This window comes from Dreissena polymorpha, chromosome 1 (genome assembly GCF_020536995.1).
Source record: "Dreissena polymorpha isolate Duluth1 chromosome 1, UMN_Dpol_1.0, whole genome shotgun sequence".
Lineage (NCBI taxonomy): Eukaryota > Metazoa > Mollusca > Bivalvia > Myida > Dreissenidae > Dreissena > Dreissena polymorpha.
The window spans coordinates 63,723,895-63,751,817 of NC_068355.1; the positions used below are offsets into that span (position 1 = coordinate 63,723,895).

At 36.0% G+C, this 27,923-nt stretch overlaps 1 protein-coding gene across 8 annotated transcripts in view; it reads right to left on the bottom strand.

The window, feature by feature from the left end:
• Positions 1–5,858: 5,858 nt before the first annotated feature.
• LOC127832228 (organic cation transporter protein-like) overlaps positions 5,859–27,923 on the bottom strand; it is a 43,376-nt gene continuing 21,311 nt past the window's right edge. For all 8 annotated transcript variants that reach the window (XM_052357605.1, XM_052357557.1, XM_052357548.1 and 5 more), the window contains 8 exons: positions 21,371–21,771; positions 19,468–19,698; positions 18,257–18,453; positions 16,878–17,108; positions 16,080–16,214; positions 13,216–13,419; positions 12,702–12,774; positions 5,859–11,011 (listed from right to left, as the gene is read on the bottom strand). In XM_052357605.1, coding sequence (XP_052213565.1) covers positions 10,790–11,011; positions 12,702–12,774; positions 13,216–13,419; positions 16,080–16,214; positions 16,878–17,108; positions 18,257–18,453; positions 19,468–19,698; positions 21,371–21,754 — 1,677 coding nt within the window. In that variant the 5' untranslated portion in view covers positions 21,755–21,771 and the 3' untranslated portion in view covers positions 5,859–10,789. The remainder of the gene's footprint in view (positions 11,012–12,701; positions 12,775–13,215; positions 13,420–16,079; positions 16,215–16,877; positions 17,109–18,256; positions 18,454–19,467; positions 19,699–21,370; positions 21,772–27,923) is intronic.

Sequence of the window (27,923 nt, forward strand, 5' to 3'; positions counted from 1 at the left end):
TGTAACACTGTTTTACTGCATGAAACAATTTTATCTCTAATGAAAAGGCACAATAGATAGAACAGTTTTACAATCAATTCTCGACATAAATACAGTTTGTGCGTGCACCTTTTATTTTCAGAGAATTACCAGCGCAAAAGCGTTTAAACTAAAGGCTATGTTCTCATATTTAGTACTTACTTCCATATTTATGTCAACATGTTAACATGTAAAAGTAAAAAGAGCAGTGGAAGCGAGGCCTCACTTTAATGCATTGCATTTCAACTCGCGAGGTTTCGGGTCAATTCGCGGCCAGTGTGTGAAAGTCAGAGTTTATATACAGTTCATCACCGGAGTTCGCAGCCAGTAAAATAATCGTTATATAATAAAGACTCTATCCGTGAACTAGGTGACCTGGAATTTTCTTTAGACCAGAAATATGTTAAATGAAGATATTCAGCAATATAATTATGATATGTCAATAATAGATTATTAATGTGTTTTCAACAATACAATGCTAAATATTATTTTAGATAATTTAACAATTATTATTCCACCATATTGACTATTGTATTAAGCATGAGCGCGATGATTCTCGAAACTGTTAATAATCGAATCATATAGCAATGCCCGACAAACCACTAAAACAGGTTTGTTCGAAGAACGCGCCTATAAATACGGATACTCCGCGTGTGGCCGGACGACTCATATGTTTTAAATTAACTTCCATTCTTCTTTTGGTTTTCTGTTTTGTATCTAAAGGTTTATGACCAGCAATATGTAATAATGTAAAATAAGCCGCGAAAACTCCGCGTAACATCCCTTACTGCGTGTGATGCAGCTAAGAACTGCACAGAAAAAGACATTCGCTATCATTGATCTCATTCATTGAACTATCAACGCCGTTTATCTTTTTAAAAGATATTTCTTGTCTTAATATATCTTCAAGTTTTTAAATTGTTTTGGGTACTTGTTGTTTGCTGTACATACAAGTATATGCTTAATTATCATACATACACTGCCTGCAGTTATCCTGACACGTTATGGAATGTTATTATACGATGCAAGAAGTTACGTACAGGAGCACCTTGGTCCTATGAGATTTAATTTTTGTAGATCTCTGTACTAATTCATTGTTTCGTACAATTGCTGAAACATATTTTTTACTAGCGTCAAACGCCGTCAAGGCAAAAAATAACATCTGCATGTGTACTTCGACGTTCAACTGTACAGCATGCTGGAATGTTATTGATGTGCTGCCATATTAGCGGGTTAAAAATATATATTGACCAAATACGGCATGTCATGTTTCCTACATTGGCACCTGGTTTTCTAGTTCTAACATTAAGATAAAGCCAATCGACCACAGCGAATATGCTTAGAGAGACCGCACCAACGCCATGTGCTTGTTACGCTTTTTGTCGTTACTGTTGTTGTTGTTTTGCTATGCATACATGACTATGATTCAACTTGAGATACTATCATCTCGGAGTGTAGCACAATAACTTGGACGAGTAATCTTGCTTGATCAGTATTTAAAGTCGAGAGTACTTGGTTTAGATGCACCTGTATTTAAATAATAAAATGGGTGTAGAAAACTCAATATAGTGAAATGCCTTAGAGAAAACATTCGAACAAACAGAAATACGCGTTACTGAACGTCGAAATTTTATCAACTCTAGGGTTGAGCCATACAGCTGGATTTGTCTGTAGAAAACGTCACTGTCATCGCAATAGAACAGGAGTCCGACACAGGCACTTGTGGATTTAACAGAAAATCAAATAATCGAATATAACTTAAAAAACACGATCACAATAAATACATTATTAACAATTTCTGCAGTTTTAACTGAAATATTTTTTAATAAAAATAAATGCGCTGACATGACTTAAATCGTGCAATTATTATATATGTCATTAGCTCAGTCGATCAAAATCGCATAACGTCGAAAGCATTTACAAGAAACAGTTGAATACGTAAATCTATGAATATTAGTTTACACAGGTGGTTTTTGGTTTATTTCAGGCTTGATCGTTGCAAGGGTTGCAGTTGGGTTGTTTTGCGCTCGGTATTTTCTACCTTTTTTCGAAGTCATTGAAGTGTGAACAGGAACTAACTTTTAAAGCGGAATCTTCAGTGGAAATGGATATTGTATATATCTTCGTTGTCATCAGCATTATTTATGTATTTACTTACTAGTATTTCAAACTTATGGTTATTCCGAAATAATAAACTAACCAACAATATTGGAATGGTACATGTACATAGGTAAAATAACTGTAAACTATATATTGTTTATTTTAATAACACGCTATATTTTGTGTTATCAGTTTAAACCTTTTTATTTGAGTTTGATTGCGACTCTAGATTAAGGCTAATTAAGACATTGAGTATGTTTCCTGGGTAACGCAAGTACTTGGTGTCTTAAAGGGGCCGTCCAACAGATTTTGGCATGTATTGAAGCTTGTCATTAAATGCTTTAAATGCTTTAAATTGATAAATTTAAACATTTGAACTAAAAATCTCCAGTAAAAAAAACAACAAGAATACAATTGAAAAAAAGGAAAAAAAGGAACCCTCAACAGGGCTCGAACCACTGACCCCTGTATTCCTGGAGTAAAAAGCCTCCCGCCTACACAACTCGACCATCCACGCTCATATTCAAAGCGAATGTATTGTTTAGCTATATAAGCAATCCTCGTAGTTTCCTAAAATATCGAATCGCGTCGATACGACGCTTTATCTTTTGGACGGCCCCTTTAAGGAAAACTTAATAAAGCTCCTCATTGGGTATCAAACCAATGACCAGAGAGACAATTAAACTTAAACGTACCTGGCGTATGGACGGATGAAGCGTATATTCCTTACCTTGGGTATATTATAGTATCTTTAAAAGTACCCGCAGAACTTGTAAGCAGTACGTGAGCCGGAAACAACAATTGAGCCTGACTAACTGTCACAGGGTGCAGACTCAACGGGGTTCTCAGGGATTTACGCACGGGCTGAACATAATGTAATAACACCATTAAGAACTTTATTTTTTCAAATTTCTCAAATTATTGAAAAACATTTGCAAAAATCTTTTGTGCCAAAAATACAGTTGTTTTTGCAGTTTGTGTCGATATCTTGAAGTATGCGAATAAATCCTTGAATACTTCAGAAATCGGTGACAAAATTTCACGTTGCGTGAAGCATAACCGTGTAAATGAATGCAGTACAAATGGAATGTTTAGACAAGAACAAAGAGCTTATTAAATAAAATAATTCTGATGAATTTCACGTTACCATAGCAGCATAAAAATATGTTTTTATGCACTAGTTGAAATTTTAAAGAATTTTGTTTTAAAAAGTTATTTGAAATAAAGCACCCCTTACCGCCGGGAAATATCCATTACAGTTAACAGGGGGGAACCCTACAAAGTCACTTGATCCTGCATCCAAGTCACTTAATTTACAATGGTGCAAGGACTTTATTATGAATCACATTTATGAGAAATACAAATACATCCCCATCTCAGAATTTAGTCACATAATCAAGTGCTTTTGAACTGCCATTTTTGGACACAATTTCTACCTTGTATGTACTGGAGCAATGTTTTATTTGATTTAATCTGGTTTTTATGAAATGATTTTCATTGTTAAGTGTAAACATTGAACGTAATAGCTCCAATAAAAAACTAGAATACAATTAAGGAAAGAAAACGTTATTCTCATCTGGGCTCGAACCAGTGACCCCTGGAGTAAAGGTCTAGCGCTTAAACCACCGGCCATCCGTGCTTTTAATATATTAATACATTTAAAATGTGTTCATGCACAATATTGGCATATGCTTTAGCTAATACATGCTTGCACTCGAGAGTGTGCTTTACTTGTGGTTTTTAAAATGAATTGTTGTTTCTGTAGCTATGTGAACGTATTAATGATTTTGTATTGTTCCGTGTCTCACGCCGTGGTATTATATGAAAATAAGAACGATTAACGATGGTATACAGTTTAGGATTTCGAAAACAAGAAAGAAACATCTATACTTTAACAATGTGACGCATGGACAAAATACCATGCTGCAAAGTGGGAAAACAATAAACTTTCTTCCGGTATATTGGAATGGTTACAACATCGGAATAAAATCATCAACGAGGGTGTGTAAAGACCAAACTATTTCAATTTAAATGGTAGTATCTATGGAGGAGAAGTGACACGTAGGGCGTCAAGTTGAAAAAAAAAGCCACTTTCGGAAACACAACACGCTCTTGCTTATTTCTTGGGTAATAGTGAGGTTCTGCTAGTCCACAAACCAGTTTAAGCACTCTTCACAATGATTGTTCAAGTGTGATGATCCAATTGTTATCATTTTATGTTTATAGTTCTTGTTTTGTTATGAATGTATATATGAACAACGAAATTCTCTTCTGATAGTTTATAGGGTTTCATTGGTTGATGAATTGTATACGAATGTTTCATTGGTTCATATATCGTATACGAATGTTTCATTGGTTGATATATTGTACACGAACGTTTCATTGGTTGATATATTTTATACGAACGTTTCATTGGTTGATATATTTTATACGAATCTCGCTGTGGGAAAATGGAGCTTGATGAATGTGCGTAAATGCTCGTCCCAGATTAGATTGTGCAGTCCGCACAGACTAATCAGTGACAAAAATGAGGCATCGGGAGTCAACTGCGCCCGAAAACACAACCTCGTTTGCAAAGTTTTAGCACTAGCCGGACTGCATCGCACCCTTGCGATCATAGTCATGTGAAATTGATGATTGCCACATAAGAAGTGTATACTTTATCTAAAATCCATTACTTTTAAGTCGATTTACTGCAAGCTGATTGGTAATTGCCAAATCAAATTGTGTGTCGCCTATGCTTGTACATGCACCTTCTCGCACAATGACAATCATTGATTGGTGTGTTACAGGGCGCCTAAGGTCCCTACTTTTTTGGGTGCTGTTGAAATTGGACTGTGCTTTATAGTCATAAAACAAGCACGACCGCTGCACGGTATAATGAAATTAACCGTTTTGCACTTAGACGGGAAACTGTCGCCTGAACTCTCTGACCCCGAAAAAACATATCCCGGCCGCCGTTAACCTTCACGTATTCGTAAAACTTCGGCAGTCCTTGTAACTGCTGTCTGGCGTGCGCCACCCAATTAATACGATTTTGGATGAAACAGACGCCATCGGGCGGAAATTCATGATTTGTGACAAAGTCTCTTTGAATTCAGCTTCGTCATTTTTTTTCTGTATGATGAAGTAATTAAGATGACAACTACCGGTATATGTATATTATGCATACAATATCTACTAGTCATCTTTTATCATCAAGATGCAAGATTTACAATATATGCTAAAATAGTACATAAAGAAGTCACAATTTTTGTATGTTTTAAATATTTCTGAAGAAGATACGGTTGTCTACATTAATCATCAAAGTTAAATTGTTTAATATCAGTAACACAAACAGGTGGATTTGAATCCACGCCTGTGTCTTAATTTTAAATCGTATCTTATAAACACCATGCAAACAATTAACTTAGACCCGCCCTTTATATACTTAGTATGCAATAACAACACACACTTCGATAAATTAATGCAATTATATTTTTAGCTTTAGACTTTTGAATTCTCTGTTGATAGAGAAACCTTGTCCTACGTCATGTACGAAAAAATGCAAGTATCTATTCAAGACTATTCAAAACAACATTATAAGTCATGCAAACAAAGTATAAATACCGAACATGTTTCCAACATTTACTACGCCTTGCTAAAACTCCTTACCAGGTATTGTTAAACGATACATTAAAAAATCGTAGAAAAAAAATATCATGTGCACTTTTGTTCGAAATAATTACTGATTAAACAAATGACATAAAATAGTGTTTTATTGTTAAATTGTTAAGTTGTAATATGATCAACAACATGTTTATCAACAACATCGTAATTTATGTTTGGGATGGAAAAAAGAAAGATACGGTTGGTTAAAAGTTAATACATGAAACACACAAAATTAGTCTTTCACGTAATATTATAACAAAAATAATGTAAGAATCAAAATATTGTTTATTCACAACACATCAAGACAACGGACATTATCAGGAACCCACCATGACATGTCTTCAACAATGACAGCAACACAAACTTATATATTTAGTTTGGAATCATATTTCAGTCAGTGAAAAACTCATAAGACCAAAATCTCAGACCAAGATTAATGACTTTTGGACAATAAAATTGGCCCTGAGAGTTTCAAAAGATTTATGTTCATTTTCACCTAGTGACCTAGGTTATGACCACATGTGACCAGGTTTTAAATTCAGCTTATATATCATTAAACATATCATTCTAAGTAAGTTTCTTGAAGTTGTGCAATTAATGTCGCATCTTAGTTGTTCATAGGCATTTTGATCCCACAAGACCTTGTTTCGAACTCGGGTGAGACATGATTAGGACAAATGCTCTGACAAAGCCTTCGATTAGAAATAAATATGGCCTATCACAATGTTAATGTTGACTTCCAATGAAGGACACAGAATGACATGTATTGCTCAAAATGGGACCAGAACTTCAGTTACGATGTCCTGAAATATCCTGTCCAAAATTAGGAGAAGCGCATGTTAATATACTTGTTGATATATTCAAAAAGATTCGTCCCTATACTGTAGCACTAATACGTTCTGCTGTTTGTTTTGACATAAGAAAGTGTGACCGATGGGTGGAAAATTGTCACGAACAGTAGGAGGTACGACTATGACAAATCTATATGCCCCACTTAATAAATGGGGGTTTAAAAATGTTAGTGACATGAATACGGTCCCTCTTTTACAAAACTTACCTGCAGTGCTTAACATTGATGACAAAAAAAGCTTGGCAAATTTAAAATCAATGTCGATACATACATTTGAGATAACCCATTGCAAACTAGCGTCATAAACTAACATTTAATACAAATAGAAAAAAGATACAATTATAGGTGCAGTCATGTAATGTTTATGTACTCCAAAGATGACTTTTAATGTTGCACATCATACACAGGTGTGAATGATACATGACCACTAATTTACATGGTAAACATACAATATACATAATACCAATATTTCACATGCAGAGATATTACACTATTTTGGTTGCCAGATTCAGGTGGTATTGTACATTGCTCTTTGCACACCATTTATCAGACATTTATCAATATGCTTCCTCCAAAAATCCTTTGAACATAAAAATTTCGTGCAACCAACCATCCCCACTACCAACAAACCAACCACCCCCCCCCTACCAACTAACCAAACTTCCACCCAACCAACTAACCAACCCCCCTACCAACAAACCAACCATCCCCCCTACCAACATATCAACCATATCCCTCTACCAACATACCAACCATCCCCCCTACCAACAAATCAGCCATCCTCCCTACCAACAAACCAAGCAACCCCCCTACCAACATACCAACTATCCTCCCTACCAACTAACCAACCATCCCCCCTACCAACATACCAACCATCCCCAGAACCAATAAACCAACAACCCCCCTATCAACAAACCAACCATCCTCCTACAAACAAATAAACCATCCCCCTTACCAAGAAATCAACAAACCCCCTACCAACAAACCATCCATCCCCCTACCAACAAATTAACCATCCCCCTTACCAAGAAATCAATTATCCCCCTACCAACAAACCAAGCATCCACACATTACTTGTGAAGTGCTCAGTGCAACGTTGGCTGGAGGATCCAATTTTAAGATTAGTCTTAGTATGAGTATAAAACAAATAGAAATTCAAGTTTAAACAATTATGTATGAAGCATTTTTTTTTAGAAAAAGATTGTCAATACATGTGTTTTCATGTAATTACTATATAAAAGTGCTATTAAAGCAAAACTTAGCACACAAAAAATCAATATGACACAGAGAGCAGGAAAATTTATTATTTCTAATTGTTGAAGATGTTTTAAGCAAAGGAACTGGTGCTTTCAGTCTGAAAAATTGCAAATATAATCTCAAAATTAAAAAAAAAAAAAAAATGGTTGTTTCTGTGACCATTTTATTCTTATTCCTAAATGCAAAGCTCTCATGTACTGTGCACTTTTAAATGGAAATGCATCTGTTTCTGTGATGCGCACTTTGAATGAATGTGATGCTAAAACAATCAATATATAAACAATACTCATAACAGCATTTACTTCCATGTTTTGAAACAAAAGCAAATTATTGATAAATGTCTGACAACCACTGCATCAAAGTTATGTAAAACATTCCACACCATTTAACCTATTGGAGACAGTTATTGGTGTCATCAAAGAGGGCAAGGTAATTTCCTGCCAACCAGTGACATACCTCTAAATGTCAAAGAGCAATGCTTTTGGCCAAAAATGTCACAGCTGCAAACAACACAATTCTGTAAGCTGCAACAACAAAAATCACATTATTTGAAACCGAGTTAACTTTCTAAGCACAAGCTTGGATTCAATTGTTGAGAAACTACTAAATAACAAGAGGTCTAATAGACCATTACTGCTCCACTAATGGCATCAACCTTCGTATGGGGCTATGTTTTTTAATTTTGTTTAGAATATCTTGTTGACAACAATTTCTGGTAGGCTCATATTAAGATCAAGCAAAAGTGTTGTTTTTTTTGTTAACAAAGTATGAAAATAGCTATTAATATATATTTTTGCACTACAGACCATCTGTTTTTATACCAAAACTAATGGGAAAAGTGAGTATTCAGACATTTGTACAAAGAATCAGGGTTTTTTTGTTATAGAAGAAAACAAAAATAGCTATGATGTATTAATAACCCACAAAATAAGTGTTACTGTTGTTTTTTTTTAACTTCATGGTTTTACTTCCAACTGATCTGGCTTTAGTTTATAAAATCACTTGTGTGATTTTTATTCCGTTTTTTTTTACGTTTTCTAATTTTAAAAGACACACATTTAATGACAGATAAACCTGATACAAATGTGTGTCCCCAAAATAGCGCAAAATTGCATGCTCTATACTTGAAAACTGAAAATTACACATTATTTTTAACAAGTTGACAATAAAAAGCAATAAACATGACCTAAGTAATAGTTTCTTTAACAAGAGGACCTGAAAGGCCCAAAGTCGTTCACCTCAGATAACAAGATATTATCGGGATGAATCTTCTGACCAAGTTTCATGAAGATCGGACTATAGATGTGGCCACTAGAGTGTTAACAAGATTTTACTATAGCCATATAAGGAAAAATGCCCCGCCCCTCGGAAGCCTTTTTTTTCAAGCAAAAACTCATCCAAGATATCATTGGGACAAATCTTCTGACCAAGTTTCATGATGATCGGAAAATAAATGTGACCTCTAGAGTGTTGACAAGGTTTTACTATAGCCTTATAATGAAAATAGCCCCACCCCTGTGGTGGCCATGTTTTTCAACCAACCGGCATCATTTTTAAACTCGTCCAAGATATTATTGGGATGAATCTTCTGACCGAGTTTCATGGAGATCGACTATAAATGTGGCCTCTAGAGTGTTAACAAGATTTTACTATAGCCTTATATAGCCATATAAGGAAAAATGCCCTGCCCCTTGGCGGCCATGTTATTCAAGCAAACGTAACCATTTTCAAACTCATCCAAGATATCATTAAGACAAATCTTCTGACCAAATTTCATCAAGATTGGACAATAAATGTGGCCTCTAGAGTGTTAACAAGGTTTTACTAAAGCCATTTAAGGAAAAATGCCCTGCCCCCTGGCGGCCATGTTTTTCAACCAACCGGCATCATTTTCGAACTCGTCCAAGATATTATTGGGATGAATCTTCTGACCAGGTTTCATTAAGATTGTACAATAAATGTGGCCTCTAGAGTGTCAACAAGATTTTACTAAAGCCATGTATAGCCATATTAGGATAAATGCGCCGCCCCTTGGCAGCCATGTTTTTCAAGCAAAGTTTACCATTTTTGAACTTATCAAAGATATCAGTAGGAAAAAATGTTTGAGCAAGTTTCATGAAGATCGGAAAATAAATGTGGCCTCTAGAGTGTTAACAAGGTTTTACTATAGCCATATAAGGAAAAATGCCCCGCCCCATGGCGGCCATGTTTTTCAACCAACCGGCATCATTTTCGAACTCGTCCAAGATATTATTGGGATGAATCTTCTGACCATGTTTCATGAAGATCAGACAATAAATGTGGCCTCTAGAGTGTTAACAAGATTTTACTATAGCCATATATAGCCATATAAGGAAAAATGCCCCGCCCCTTGGCAGCCATGTTTTTCAAGCAAACGTAACCATTTTCGAACTCATCCAAGATATCATTAAAACCAATCTTCTGACCAAATTTCATGAAGATTGGAAATAAATGTGGCCTCTAGAGAGTGAACAAGGCAAATGTTGACGTCGCACAACGGACAACGCACGACGGACAACGGACTACGGACGAAGGACAAAAGGTGATCACAAAAGCTCACCATGAGCACGTTGTGCTCAGGTGAGCTAAAAATGTTTTGGACATTATGCTGTCATTAAAAGAAAAGTACAAAATGACAGCTATCTTAAATATTGATAAATTTACAAATAACAAAGTTGAAAATCTCTTGAATGACATTAATATCTAAATAGAAGATAATTGTATAAAACATTGCTGCACAATATTTGCATAAAAAAACAAACAGAAACACACGCATCCTAAACATAATGTACCTTCAATTTAACAAAAAATTATTAAGATACCATAAAAAACATCAATCAAATACACACATCTGATTTTAGTCCTACACATTCCAACAAAATTGCAGTAAACCTATACACTTTCTGGCTTTTCTTGGTCTACATTGATCTGCTTCATTTCCTCAGCAGACACCACAGTGTCATGTGACAAAGTGCTGCCCTCTATGTCATCAATGTTGTCTGGCAGCTTGCAGCCAAGCGTCTCTGGCAGCAAGAGTGTAAGGAAGCCCCCCAGCAGGGTTACCAGTCCAAACAAGACCAGGGGCAGTGACTTCATACCGGTACCCACCTGACCCTGTCAGCAATTATAAAGGCCATTAAAGGGAATACAGTTTTACCTGTATTATGTGACCATGTATGGTCAATCTTAAAATTTTCTACTAAATTGAATATACTCAAAGGATTAGTGTTCATACCACAACATCAGAAACATAAGTGTTCATACCACAACATCAGTGACTGAAGTGTCCATACCACAACATCAGGGACTATAGTGTGCTTACTACAACATCAAGGACTATAGTGTTCATACTTGAACATCAGGGACTTAGAGTACATACCACAACATCAGGGACTATAGTGTTCAAACCACAACATCAGGGACTTAAGTGTTCATACCACAACAACAGGGACTATTGTGTTCATACCACAACATCTGGGACTTAAAGTGTTCATACCACAACATCAGGGACTATAGTGTGCTTACTACAACATCAAGGACTTAAGTGTTCATACTTGAACATCAGGGACTTAGAGAACATACCACAACATCAGGGACTTTAGTGTTCATACCACAACATCAGGGACTTAAGTGTTCATATTATAACATCAGGGACTATAGTGTTTATACCACAACATCAAGGACTTAAGTGTTCATACCACAACATCAAGGACTAAAGTGTTCATACCACAACATCAGGGACTTAAGTGTTCATAACACAACATCGGGGACTTGAGTGTTCATACCACAACATCAGCGACTGAAGTGTCCATACCACAACAACAGGGACTATTGTGTTCATACCACAACATCTGGGACTTAAGTGTTCATACCACAACATCAGGGAATAAAGCGTAAATACCCCAACAGCAGGAACTTCTTGCACATATCAGAACATCAGGGACTTAAGTGTACATACAAGAAAATCAGAAACTTAAGTGCACATATCAGAACATCAGAGACTTACCTATACATACCAGATTATCAGGGGCTTAAGTTTTCATACCAGGACATCAGGGACTTAAGTGTACATACCAAAACTCAGGAGCTTAAGTGTACATACCAAAACATCAGGAACTTTAGTGTACATACCACAACATCAGGAGCTTAAGTGTACATACCACAGCATCAGGGAATTATGTGTACATACCACAGCATCAGGGAATTATGTGTACATACCACAACATCAGGGAATTATGTGTACGTACCACAACATCAGGGAATTATGTATACATACCACAACATCAGGGAGTTATGTGTACATATTACAACATCAGGAATGTCAGTGTCTATTCCAGAGCATCAGGGGCTTAAGAGTACATATCAGATAATCATGGGCTTAGTGTTAACCCTTTGCATGCTGGGAAATTTGTCTTCTGCTAAAATGTCTTCTGCTGAATTTCTAAATTTAGCATTTTCTTCGATTTTTTTCAAAGAATACTATCAGAATAGCAAACAGTTTGGATCCAGATGAGACGCCACGTTCTGTGGCGTCTCATCTGGATCCAAACTGTTTGCAAAGGCCTTTAAAATTCGGCTCCAGCGCTTTAAGGGTTAATATCAGATCATCAGGGACTTAAGTATACATACCAGATCATTAAGGGCTTAATTGTAAATATCAGAACATTAGATTCTTAAGGGTACATACCACAGCATTAGAAGCTTACGTGAATAATCCACAACATTTGAGACTTTATTGTTCATACCAGAATATAAGGGACTTACGTGTGCAAACAAGAACATTTAAAGACTTAAGTGTACAAACCAGAACAATCATTTGGGGTGCAAGTACCCCTCCAACCCTGGTCCAAAAGGCACAGCTGCCCATTCCAATGTTCCTGCAAAACAAATATAAACCATCAATTACAAGACAAAAGTGAGAACTGTGAAAAATAAGAAACAGTTTTTAAATCTAACACAAATTTTACAGTTTAATTAGTCAAACAGAAAATGTAAGAAATGCTTTTTGCTGAAACAGCACAAACAATTAAATAATAAGGGTAAGAAACTAGCAAGTTAAACAAACATGTTTAATGACATGTTATCTAAAATATTTAAAAAACACAATTGGTAACACATAAATAATTGTTTTTGTTTTTTATCCCAAGTACATGAACGGAAAAAAAGACAATGATAACAAATGCCAATTACCAGTTCACTGAGTGAAAATCATTCTTGAACACAAATAGAAATATAATTCATGTTGAAAAAGTACATTGAGTGAAAATCATTCTTCAGCACAAATAGAAATGTAGTTGATGATGAAAAATCCTGTTTACCTTATAATGGTTGGGTAGAGCTCAGATGTGTACAGGAATATCACGCTAAACAGTCCACCCATGGCAAACTTTCCAGCAATAGCGAGACCGCTTGATACCATGGCAACCTGACTGCCTTGCACAGTAAGGGGGATAACTCCAGCCCCAATCATGAATACTGAGGCAAGCATGAAGTACACCATCAGTGGACGCTTCCTACCAAACCTACAGACATGAAGTACACCATCAGTGGACGCTTCCTACCAAACCTACAGACATGAAGTACACCATCAGTGGACGCTTCCTACCAAACCTACAGACATGAAGTACACCATCAGTGGACGCTTCCTACCAAACCTACAGACATGAAGTACACCATCAGTGGACGCTTCCTACCAAACCTACAGACATGAACATGGATAAGCAGATGCTTCAAAATGATATAATCTTTCATTTTTCATTTTTCCATTCTTTAATGTTTTCTTCAACAAAACAACCAAACTCAAAGGTAGATATGATTGGAAAGCAGGCTTGACACAATAAATCACAGAGGCGTATTTAGGTGGGGGGGCTAGGGGGCTAAAGCCCCCCCAGCTGTCTGGCTAGATATGATTTTTGAAAAAAGAGCCCCTTACAGTTTCAATCCACTTGTGTATTTCCTGTCATATGCCCCTAATAGAGCCATAAACAGCTGTCGATTTGTGTGATTAGCCCCCAGGCATGTGTACAGATGATCTCACCTTCGCCAGCTAAACTGCACGCTTCATTGACTGTAAGTGATAAACTGCGCTATTTGATTGGCTGAAGGAGATACATTCAACTAATGAAATTCATCAATACATTTAGCTATAGGTAAATGTTTACAAATAGCTGCCGAATGGGACTTGCAAAAAAACAATATATTAATTTGTAGCAATTAAAGTGTTTCGATTAACGCAATGTACAATCATCATTAATTTTTCGGTAAGTTTCTTTGATGAATTTAGTTGTTATTCAGGGGTTTTATCTGATTTGGGGGAAAGGGCCTGGCCTTTTTTGAGGGGAAACAAGATGTGTTTGTGAAACACAATGTCCCCCTATTTGATGTTTGACCTTGAAAGATGACCTTGACCTTGTGAAGGATGACCTTGACCTTGACCTTTCACCACTCAAAATGTGCAGCTCCATGAGATACACATGCATGCCAAATATCAAGTTGCTATCTTCAATATTGCAAAAGTATTCATTAAATAAGCAATTTGGGCCACATTTATTTGACCTCTGACCTTGAAGGATGACCTTGACTTGACCTTTCACCACTCAAAATGTGCAGCTCCATGAGATGCACATGCATGCCAAATATCAAGTTGCTATCTTCAATATTGCAAAAGTATTTATAAAATAAGCAATTTGGGCCACATATATTTGACCTCTGACCTTGAAGGATGACCTTTACCTTGACCTTTCACCACTCAAAATGTGCAGCTCCATGAGATACACATGCATGCCAAATATCAAGTTTCTATCTTCAATATTGCAAAAGTATTCATAAAATGAGCGATTGTGGCCACATATCTTGACCTCTGACCTTGAAGGATGACCTTGACCTTTCACCACTCTAAATGTGCAGCTTCATGAGATACACATGCATGCCAAATATGAAGTTGCTATCTTCAATAAAGCAAAAGTTATTGCAAAATGTTAAAGTTGGCGCAAACAGACCAACAGATCAACAGACCAACAGACAGACAGGGCAAAAACAATATGTCCCTCACTACTATAGTGGGGGACATAAAAAATCACGGGAAATGCCAAAATTTGGCGGAAAAAAATCACGCGAAACGCCGGATTTTGGGGAAAATAAATAAAGTCTGAAATAATCAATTTAACATATTGTACTGTTTTTAAAACAAATGCAAGGCAACAGATAATTTAATTATGCAATATGTTGTATTTTCTACACTGGATCAGGTTGACTTATGTATTGAAAGTTTAAAAAAAAATTGGCGGGGGGGGGGGAATGAAGTCTTGGGGAAAATTTACGTGCAGAGGGGTAAAAAAAAATTAATTTGTTGTTGATTTTTTACAAATTGGGCTAACTGCTTTGATGTTCATCCATAGTTTTTGAAATTAAAAAGGGACTCAAAAATGAATAATTACTTTGCTTGTATGAAACTAAATCATTTAAATAGGAGGTCCACCCATATAACACTGTTAAAAAAATTCTCTATAAAGACTTTAGTGGTTTAAGAGACATTTGATTTACCCTGTGTGTCTGTCACACTTGGTGTCTGAACTCAATTTCTTGTTTCTGTTACATGCACTTATATCATGCAAAATGCTGATTAGATAGATAGCAGGAAATTGCATCATTTCAAGGTGCGATTAAAAAAAAAACTTAACGACGTGAGGAGACACCCCTCCCGCACCCTCCCTGTTTGAGCACCCCCTCTTACAAATTTCTGGATACGCCTCTGAATCACTTCATCATGGAAATCAAACCAGTAAAACATGGCACATAAGACAGACTGGTTAACAGAAACAGGTTTAACTATATGAGACTTGTTCAGATAACTGGGCATAATGCATGTGCTAAATGTATCGTCCCAGATTAGCCTGTGCAGTCCGCACAGGCTAAATAGGGACGTACGTCATTTTCCGCTTTTATGACATTTTTTTGTTTAAATAAAGTCTCTTCTTAGCAAAAATCCAATTTAAGCGGAAAGTGTTGTCTCTGATTAGCCTGTGCGGACTGCACAGGCTGATCTGGGAGGACAATTTACGCACATGCATTATGCCCAGTTTTCTCAGAACACGACTCATATATAAGCATTATTGAAACATGGTTTTCAAGATTTTGAGCATTTGAAGTTCTTAATGTTGTGAATACATTTTCTTCTACCCACCGGCCTGTGATGAAAATGACTAAGGTGTATGCCACAAACTCCACGGCCCCAGCAATGAAGAAGTTGAGGAACTTGTTGCCAGGGAGACTGGTCAGTTGCCATGTCAACCCATAGTAACCAATAGAGATTGCAAACCTGGAATAAGTGTACAACTAGTTACAAACTTTGGTGAAACTCAGCAGTGATTTCAGTGTCATTTGTTTCTTATTAATAGAGTTGAGTATCAGGGATACATTCATTAAGGTGTTGCTTGTCACAGATAACTTGAAACTGACAGATATGCTCCCCCAATAGCTTGCTCTGTCAACTTAATCCTTTAAGTGTTAAATTGAAACTGACAGATATGCTCCCCCAATAGTTTGCTCTGTCAACTTAATCCTTTAAGTGTTAAATTGAAACTGACAGATATGCTCCCCCAATAGCTTGCTCTGTCAACTTAATCCTTTAAGTGTTATTAAAAAAATTAAGGTAGATAGTATTACTTTAATCCACGGCTGTGAAACGAACTTTATTTCTGTTCATGCTAAAATTTCTATAAAAATAATGATCAGGGCCCATAAATGGGAGTCAAAATAATTGTTCAGCATCAAAGCACTATGTTTTAAAAAAAAATACTTTTTTGACAAAAGCTTTAATCATTGTATTATAAAACTTTGATAATATGTGTTTAAAGGTAAATACACTGACAATAAATTAAAAGCAGATTCTCAAATAATTGTGCATTTTCACCATACAAATCTTATTTAAGTATGCAAAAACCAGTAAAAAAACATAAATATTTCCGGTAACAGTACACACCAGAGGTAGAAAAGGACCAAACTTCTATGTCGTAGCCTTGGAGTCCTCATTAAATCAATGGCCGAATACTGCTTGTTGTCACCATCTGCCGCCTCTAGCTGCATCTTCACATCGTTCCAATAGTTTTCTGGGAACTCCAGTTTGTTGAACTTTGTTACCTTGGCAACAAGAGCTTCAGCCCGTTCAATGTGTTTAGTCAGTATCAGCCAGCGCAGAGATTCTGGTATGATGCTGAAATGGCAAATGAGACAGTAACTAGTAAATTCTTGGCACCATTTGTGTTGTAGAATAAACTTACTTAAAAAAAAAAAAAATGTCTTTGTTTATCTACACTTGTCCACTATAGTATCAAATACACCAAAATAGTATCAGAATGACATATTACCTGTTAAAAACACAATAGGCCAAAGCAAAAACTATACCCATGTTTAAAAAAAAAATCAACAAAAGCTCTGTGCTCGGAGACAGATGCCCCCTCTAAAAAGGGCCTTGACACAGGATTTTTTTGCAAACAAAAATGACCATAGGAGTAAATCATATAATTAATACTATCATATTAGTGTAATATAATGCCCAAGGCCCAGGCACATGTGAAATATCAAGCCAATCAGTAAGTTTGTTTACAAGTTATTGATCGAAAACAATATCACACTAAGTTTTACAGTGATCTTGACCTAGTGACCCCAATTTCAATAGGTGCCATCTACTGTACAAGGCCAATGATCATGGGAAGCATAAGCCATTCACAAGTTTTTGATTGAAAACAATATTAACTCTAAGTGTGACAGTAATCTTGACGACCTTTGACCTAATGATCCAAATTTCAAAAGGGTCATCTGCTTGCAAAAGCCAATGCAAATGGAAAGTATCAAACCAATTGGTCAATCCGTTCACAAGTTATTGATTGGAAATTAACTGGTCTACTGACCGACCGACCGACATCCAGCAAGATAAAATACCCCTTCTTCTTTGAAGGGGGGCATAATAATAAACAAACAAGGAATTGGTAACTAGACAGTAATGAAACTTATTTGATTCAAGTCAACAAAAGTAGTTTAACAAATATCATTGCAAGTAATTAACAGAGAAAACATAAGTGCACACTAAAGTAAGAAGATAATAATTTCCAAAAGTTAACCCTTACAGCGCTGGAACCGAATTTTAAAGGCTTTTGCAAACAGTTTGGATCAAGATCAGGCGCCACCAAATGTGGCGTCTGATCTTGATCCAAACTGTTTGCTTTTCTGATAGTAATCTTTGAATAAAAAGTGAAGAAAATGATGATTTGAGAAATCCAGCAGACACCAATTTAGCAGACGACAAATATCCCAGCATGCAATGGGTTAACTACTGTTTGTATGCATGAAGACTGATCTCACCATATGTACATGACAGCCAGGATACTGGGTAGTGTGATGACGAGCTGTAGGTGGCGCCAGTTGGGCAGCAGGTAGGCCAGGAGGGGGATTACCATCACACTGAGGCCCCAGAAGCATTCTAGAATGGCGCCGGCATAGCTACGGTGTCGGGGCAGGAATAATTCCATAGCAAGAGTGTAAGTGGACGTCTGCAGCCCCTAGAAGGATGGAATTAAAACGACAATTCATTATTTTGTTTCACCCATTTATGCCTAGTGGACTCTCCCATCCTTCTAAATTGGATCAATTTATTTCCAAAATTAGGGATGTCTAGTATATTTATTTCTATATTTAGAATATAACTTACAGAAATTCCTTTAAGCAAACAGCGCAGACCCTGATGAGACGCCGCATCATATAGCGTCTATCTGGGTCTACGCTGTTCGCAACTGCCTTTTTTCCAGAAGCTAGGCATAAATGGGTTAATGTGTTCAACAAACAGATATGATTTAATAATAAAAGCCTTTTTACCAGTATATATATATATTCAGTGTAGGGACTAGGCTGAAGTATGGCAGGGACCAATACAAACAATTTGTATAGGTACCTGAGTATGGCAATTCGATTTGGACCTAGGATGTAATTGTCAGAATTAATTGTTTGAATGAATAACGTTGAATTTTGTATTGATTCATAATACCATCTACAATTTAAATGTATAATACAGTGTTAACAAAATCACAACAATAAATTTAAAACAGGTAAAAAAATCAATTTAAAAGAAACAAACAAACGTCATATTGATTTTTAATACAGAACACAGAGTAGAAAAATGACTGCATACAATGTGAAGAGGACATACTAAGTTTTAAGGACTTGAGGTAAATTATCAAACCTTGCCAAGAGCGTTCAGAGGATGGGAAATACTTTTATATTACTTATGTGTAGATTACATCAATGGTTTTTGGCGTGACTCTGTATAGAGGTTATATCTTCAAGTCATGGTTTAAGTGTGCAGCTAAATTGTTGCACAAATTTTAGACTGGCACATACAATTTTCACAGTCTAATCTTAGATTTTTTAAAGCATTTAATTCAAATGTTCAATGTTTTATTACTAATGTTTAATGTATGAAAAATGTTACTGGTGTCTATGTAATTCTAAAATGTAAAACATGGTAAAATAAATGAGAACAAAAAAATCCTTATGGACTTTCTACTAATATATCTCACCTGCATGAGAACACCCTGTATGAACCTCAGGGTTACAAAGCCAGCATACCAAGGCACAAAGGCAGTTGCTATGCCAACCAGTATGGGGAAGAACAGAGTGAACAGCATGACTGGTTTACGTCCAAACTTGTCAGCAAGATGGCCAAATACCAGTCCACCAAGCATGACGCCGCAGAAATATATGGTGGTCGCCAATGACGACAGGTAGGTGTCGCTGCATACCAGGTCCCACTGCAGCAAATATTAAAGTGTTTAGCATTCAAGTGTGAATAAAACATTCAAATATAACTATCAATTAACCTTTAATATTTCATGTATCAAAGTTATTCTACTAGTAATAATTCATACAGAAATTTAAAAAGGTTTTGTAAATGACAAATACGAGGCAAAATCTTTACCCTTTGCATGCTGGGTAATTTGTCGTCTGCTAAAATGTCGTCTGCTGATTTCTAAAATTAGCATTTTCTTCAAAACAAATCCAAAGAATACTATCAGAATAGCAAACAGTTTGGATCCTGATGAGACGCCACGTTCTGTGGCGTCTCATCTGGATCCAAACTGTTTGCAAAAGCCTTCAAAATTCGGTTCCAGCGCTTAAAGGGTTAACATTTTTTGTCTAACCATGTATATGTATGAAATTTGTTACATAATACATTAAAAAATGAAAAGGGTCTTTGATCTCTCTAGTTTTGTCATTTGAATGCTTTATTGTTGAAGTTATTTTAATATGAATTAACAAATATTCAAACCATTTTCAAATTAAATATATTGAAATTAAACCTGTTTAAATTTTGACATAGTCTGAAAGCAACATAATAGTTATTTTAAGTTTCCGGTTACTATATTTTTGGAAAACCTCTTTTTCAGATAACAATTTTTTTTGGTGATTTATATTTTTTGGACACCCAGATTTTACTCAAAAGTGCATGACTCTTAATTTACAGACAGTAACATTTTATCAGAATTATAACGATTTGCATTAATCAGGTAACAAATTGCTTGGATTTTAACAAACGGATAATGGTCATAAAACCTGACAGAGGAATGCAAGAAATGTTAGGACCTTCACATTTGCTTTATGTGGATATATACGGTAGGCATGTAAGCCTGTTTTAGCCCATGGTTTCATCTGATAGCTTTAAAGAACTGATAAGTTCTGATTAATTTGTATTGTGTTTTTGTTTTACATCCTTTTAAGAACAACTGTGTGATGTAAATTTTTGCCATTTATGATAAATTTTTGCCATTTATGACAATCTGATCACATTTGGTTTTTGCTCATAAGAGCCAATTAATTATTAATTCATTAAAGCCAACAATCCCAACCTAAAAATGTTAAAACTATAAATAGACTTTGATTGTATTGCAACAAAATTTAAGAACATTAATTCAACAAGATGACAATCATAAATAGCAGAGTGTGTTTCAAATAGATTTAATGATAAAATATTTATACTAAAGTCTATAAAATGCATATCTTTGTACTCAGCTAGTGGTCACACATTACCCTTGAAATAACTTGCTGTAAAACAAAGTCAAACATAAGAAACTATTTTTAATTAATTGCAAACATATCATTTAATAGTAATTAATACTTAACGGTGTGGTTTATACATGCACACATAATCATTGATAAATACCAGTAACAACCTGCGAGTGATCAGAGAATATTTAAACATCAATTCAATAGGTATATAATGTCATGGTAACTGTCATTTGGGATATATTTGTGTGGTCTTAATTTTATTACATGACTATGATTTTTGTAAGTGTCTGAAGAGTAATTATGATGGCTGGCTGTGATGTGTGCAGTGACAACATTTGAATCCATGTCAAGCCTTAAACTTTAACTGTGGAGGTCCTAATAAAAGCAAACATTTAAAAGGTTTACAACACATGGTACCTCAGTCACAATTGACTGCGACGCTGGTCCTTTCATGTACACAACCACACTCTCAGGACTTTTAGGGCAGGAAACTGTTATATTGGCAAAACCAGGAACCATGTAGGAAGAGCTACAGCTTCCAAAAGCACCCAACAACTCCTCCCCTGCACTTGAATTGTAGACTGGTTTAATCATGCTAAAATCCTCAACGCTTTTCAGTCCGGAACCAGTCCAAAATTCGTTTGAATGGCATTGATGCTTTGGGGTTGCTCCATAGAAAGCCATGATAACATGGTTGAACACCAGGGGACAATAATTCAGGCACAGAAGTAGGAATATCACTATCTGATACTTTCCAGGATTTCCCAGTTGAGAAAGTAGTTCTTCCAATCTGACTTTCATTTTTGTGAGATTTTGACCTGAAATTAAACAGTTATAAATACATGTGCAAACTTTAATTTGATAACAGAAATGTCATAAAAGTATTAAGCTGTCATATCATATCACACCGAAAATATATAATGCAAATCATACACCTTTCAGATTCACATATTAGTTTATTAACAGTCGATACATTTAATAATTGGTTATACATTCTATAAAAACAATTTCTTTACATATCCATTTTAACAATATTTTCACCTAGTTATACTGCAATTTTTCTCCAGGTGAACATTAATTTATTTGTCAGTTCTATAAATCTACAAGTAGTGACACATTGCATAAATGTAGTTTGAATATATAGATTTTGTCCACAGAGAGCAATCAATGCAATGCCAATAAATTGTATCGAACTTAATGTCCAATGGAAAATCAATTATACTTTATTGCTGATGGCAATTATTGAAAGGGGAAAGTAGTATAATAATGGCATACAACGGTTTAAGAGAGGCCTGCTCTCACAGGTGTTGGGCGCGTGGCCAAGTCACTGTAACACTATCAATTTGTCATAAAACAACATTTTTTATCATTTTGAAAAAAAAAATGCGCCCACCACCTGTGCCTGCTCTTTGCAATATTTGTTCACATTTTGCTTAATGAAAACCAAACACAGACAAAAAATCCAAGATCTAGAAATTGATTGAGTGAGTGCTGAGCATACTTCCTGCATAAGTATGGCTGTTGATTTTTTTAAATATTCATGGATTACATACCATTTTGAGGTTGCATCTCTATGGTAGACCTATTGGAAAACTGGGGACTGTATGGGAAACAAACTGAACAATTGTTCTTGAATGTTAGACCCATCTGGAGATTATGAATGTTCATGTGTTGTTTGGGGAACCACTCTGAGGATGTGACTGTATGTGTGATTACTTTGTAAATGTGACTGTATGTGTGACTACTGTAATCAAAGCCCTGAAGGCATTGAAGTTGTTCGCTATTGCGTAATATTAGACACAACTTAGTTTTCAAAATTATGTAACAGGTTTTTTATCGCAAGTTTGAAATGAACACAACCCATTCTATTTTATAAAGAGTGTGTCTTAAAGCACAGGTCGAGATGTGTGTGCACTGTTTATCCTCATATTTATGTTATAGAGATAACTTAGACAAAATAACAACAATATGTCTCTTTTTTTGCAATTGGTTGCTTCACTGGCAACCATCTTTACAATTTTGGTTTCCTTGCTAAAGAATAACACGCCTAGAATCATCTACATGTAGTGTTATGTGTATCTAATACTTTATCTATTTTCTTTTAATTATTGAGCAACAATTTTGCAGACAGGACACACTTTTAATGCATCATGTCTTGTTGTGAGCCTGACTTGAATCATTTCCTAGGCCTAATTGATCCACAGTCGCCAATTTGTATTCTATGTTTAATTAAATTGAGTTGTACAAGCTTTCAAAAAGCTAGTTGCCCTGCTTTTAAGCCCAAATGTAACCAAGTTTTGAAATTGAGTTTCCTCCCCAAGCTAACAGGCAACCACTAAACCTGTAAGTTATTCATGATGTAAGATCTGACAGTGTTTTGAACTCATTCAATTGCAAGTCTGAAGACATTAAAGGGACCTTTAAGATGTTTACTAAAAAATGCCACAAGGAAAAAAATTGAGAACTCATTGGTCGTTTATTTGATTCAAAAGTTATTATGTTTATTTGCCTTTTCAGCGAGGTTACTTTTAAGTTATTATCACTTTTATCTTTTTTTTTCAAATCATTTATAAAAAAGATAATTTAAGCTTCATTTTGAGAAAACAGGGCTTAATGCATATGCATCAATTGTCATCCCAGAGACTCTCTTTAAACGCAAAACACCATTAGATCAGGAAGTGTCGTCCTTGATTAGCTTGTGCGCATTGCACAGGCTAATCAGTGTGCACAGGCTAATCTTATTTGACATGCATTAAGCCCTGTTTTCCCTGAAAGCAGCCAGTATGTACAGATTTCAATGATAAACTGGCCAATGTTGTGGCACAAGCTGTTAAACACTAAACTGGCCAATTTTGTTACGCAAGCTGTTGAACACTATTGATTACATACACACACTGGCTGTCTTCAGTGTACCAGTGGCTAAGTATAATCAGACAGATATGGTGGTTATCATTCCTAGTGTAGTTAAGAGCAGACTGACTTGCAAAACTCCCTCTACATTAATTGTCCGCTAGCGCGAACAACTACAAATTGGACCGTAAATGTGAATAAGTTGTAAATGAGACTTTAAGTGTGATGATGTAAATGTGATGGTTGCGTGACTACAGTGTAAATTTGACTGTATAAGTGAGTACGGTGTAAATGTGACAGTATGTGTGACTACTGTGTGAATGTGACTGTATGTGTGGCTACTGTGTAAATGTGACTGTTTGTGTGACTACTGTGTAAATGTGACTGTATGTGTGGCTACTGTGTAAATGTGACTGTGTGACTTTGGTGTAAATGTGACTGCATGTATGACTACGGTTTAAATGTGACTGTATGTGTCAATTTTGTGTTTATATGACTGTATATGTGAATACAGTGTAAATTTGACTGTATGTGTGAATACTGTGTAAATGTGACTGTATGTGTGACTACTTTGTAAATGTAACTGTATTTGTCACTTCTGTGTTTATGTGACTGTATATGTGCCTACTGTGTAAATGTGACTGTATGTATGACTTCTGTGTAAATGTGATTGTATATGTTACTATGGTGAAAATGTGACTGTATGTGTCACTACTGTGTAAATGTGACTTTATGTGTGACAACTGTGAAAAGGTTACTGTTTGTGTGACTACTGTGTAAATGTGATTGTATGTGTGACTATGTTGTAAATGTAACTGTATGTATGACTGCAGGGTAAATTTGACTGTTTGTGTGACTAGGGTGTAAATGTGACTGTATGTGTGACTATGGTGTAAATGTGACTGTATAAGTGACTGCAGTGTAAATGTAACTGTATGTGTGACAGCAGTGTTCATGTGAATGTATGTGTGACTACGGTGTAAATGTGACTTTATGTGTGACTATTGTGTAAATGTTACTGTATGTGTGACTACGGTTTTAATCTGACTGTATGAGTGACTGCAGTGTAAATGTGACTGTATGTGTGACTATGGTGTTAATGTGACTGTATAATTGACTACAGAGTAAATTTGACTATATGTGTGACAGCAGTGTAAATATGACTGCATATGTGACTACTGTGTAAACGTGACTGTATGTGTGACTACAGTGTTATTGTGACTGTATGTGTGACTAATGTGTAAATGTGACTGTATGTGTGACTACTGTGTAAATGTGATTGTATGTGTGACTATGGTGTAAATGTTACTGTATAAGTGGCTACTGTGTAAATGTGACTGTAAGTGTGACTACCGTATAAATGTGACAGTTTGTGTGACTAGGGTGTTAATGTTACTGTATGCGTGGCTACTGTGTAAATGTGACTGTATGTGTCACTACTGTATAAATTTGACTGTATATGTGACTAATGACTATGGTGCAAATGTGACTGCATGTGTGACTATGGTGTAAATGTGACTGTATGTGTTACTTCTGTGTAAATGTGACTGTATGTGTGACCATGGTGTAAATTTGACTGTATGTGTGACTATGCTGTAAATGTGACTGTATGTTTCACTACTGTGTAATGTGATGGAATATGTGACTACTGTGTTAATGTGACTGTACATGTATGTGTGACTATGATATAAATTTGATTGTATGTTTGACTATAATGTTAATGTGACTGTATTGTGACTACCGTGTAAATGCTACTGTATGGTTTACAACTATCAGGATGTGACTGTGTATGGTGGACTAGTGTGTACAGTAAACCCCTATGAAAATGACAGTTGGCTAATATGTATGTGATTGTATAGTAAACCACTATGAAATAATGACTGTTCACAAGTATGAACATGTGATTTTATAATAAATCACTATGAAAATATGACTGTTGACTAGTATGTATATGCAATGTAAAGTTAACCCCTCAGAAAATATTACTATTGACTAGTATGTACATGTGTTTGTATAGTCAACTCCTATACAAATATGAAAGTTGACAAGTAGGTTTATGTGATTGTATAATAAACCCCTATGAAAATATGATAGTTGGCATTTATGTATAATTTATGTGATTGAATAGTTAACTCCTATAAAAATTTGAAGTCTGGCAGAACTAATAAGAAATGTGATTGTATGTTATATCCACTCAGAGAATATCACTGATTCATGTTTAAGGTGTAAGAGTGTGGCACTGTTTATCGGCCCATGTGAAAATGGCACTGTATGGTAGACCCCATTGCAAATGTGAATGTATGGAAGACCAACAATGATAATTTGATTATTTATTAAATGTCAGTGACAATGTTGTTATGTGATAGACAACTGTGAGAATGTGGCTATATGGTAGATTCAATTAGAGAATGTGGCTGTATGTTAAACCCACTCTGACAGTGTACTAGAACCACTGAATGAATAAAACTATGTGGCAGATTGATAGACTGAATGGTATATCCATTGGAGAATTTGACTGGTAAACCCACTGCAAGAATGTGACTACATGGTTAACCCGTGTGAGAATGTGACTACATGGTTAACCCCTGTGAAATGTGACTCCATGGTTAACCCCTGTGAAAATGTGACTCCATGGTTAACCCCTATGAGAATGTGACTACATGGTTAAACCCTGTGAAAATGTGACTACATGGTTAACCCCTGTGAGAATGTGACTACATGGTTAACCCCTGTGAGAATGTGACTCCATGGTTAACCCCTGTGAGAATGTGACTCAATGGTTAACTCCTGTGAGAATGTGACTACACGGTAAACCTATGCAAGAATTTGACTACATGGTAAACCCCTGTGAGATTGTGACTACATAATAAACCCCGTGAGAATGTGACTACATGGTTTACCCCCGTGAGAATGTGACTACATGGTTAAACCATGTGAGAATGTGACTACATGGTAAACTCCTGTGAGAATGTGACTACATGGTTAACCCCTGTGAGAATGTGACTCGATGGTTAACTCCTGTGAGAATGTGACTACATGGTTAACCCCTGTGAGAATGTGACTACATGGTTTACCCCTGTGAGAATGTGACAACATGGTTAACCCCTGTGAGAATATGACTCCATGATTAACCTCTGTGAGAATGTGACTACATGGTAAACCCACCCAAGATTGTGACTTCATGGTAAACCTCTGTGAGAATGTGACTACATGGTGAACGCCTGTGAGAATGTGAATACATGGTTAACCCCTGTGAGAATGTGACTACATAGTAAACCCCCGTGAGAATGTGACTACATGGTAAACTCCTGTGAGAATGTGACTACATGGTAAACCCCTGTGAGAATGTGACTTTATGGTAAACTCCTGTGATAATGTGACTACATGATAAACCCACTTCAAGAGTGTGATTACATGGTAAACCCACTTCAAGAATGTGACTACATGGTAAACCCACTGCAAGAATGTGACTACATGGTAAACCCCTGTGAGAATGTGACTATATGGTAAACTCCTGTGAGAATGTGACTACATGATAAACCCACTTCAAGAATGTGACTATGTGGTAAACTCACTGCAAGAATGTGACTACATGGTAAACCCTTGTGAGAATGTCACTACATGATAATCCCCTGTGAGAATGTGACTAAATGGTTAACCCACTTCAAGAATGTGACTACATGGTAAACCCCTGTGAGAATGTCACTACATGATAATCCCCTGTGAGAATGTGACTCGATGGTTAACCCACTTCAAGAATGTGACTACATGGTAAACCCACTGCAAGAATGTGACTACATGGTTTACCCCTGTGAGAATGTGACAACATGGTTAACCCCTGTGAGAATATGACTCCATGATTAACCTCTGTGAGAATGTGACTACATGGTAAACCCACCCAAGATTGTGACTTCATGGTAAACCTCTGTGAGAATGTGACTACATGGTGAACGCCTGTGAGAATGTGAATACATGGTTAACCCCTGTGAGAATGTGACTACATAGTAAACCCCCGTGAGAATGTGACTACATGGTAAACTCCTGTGAGAATGTGACTACATGGTAAACCCCTGTGAGAATGTGACTTTATGGTAAACTCCTGTGATAATGTGACTACATG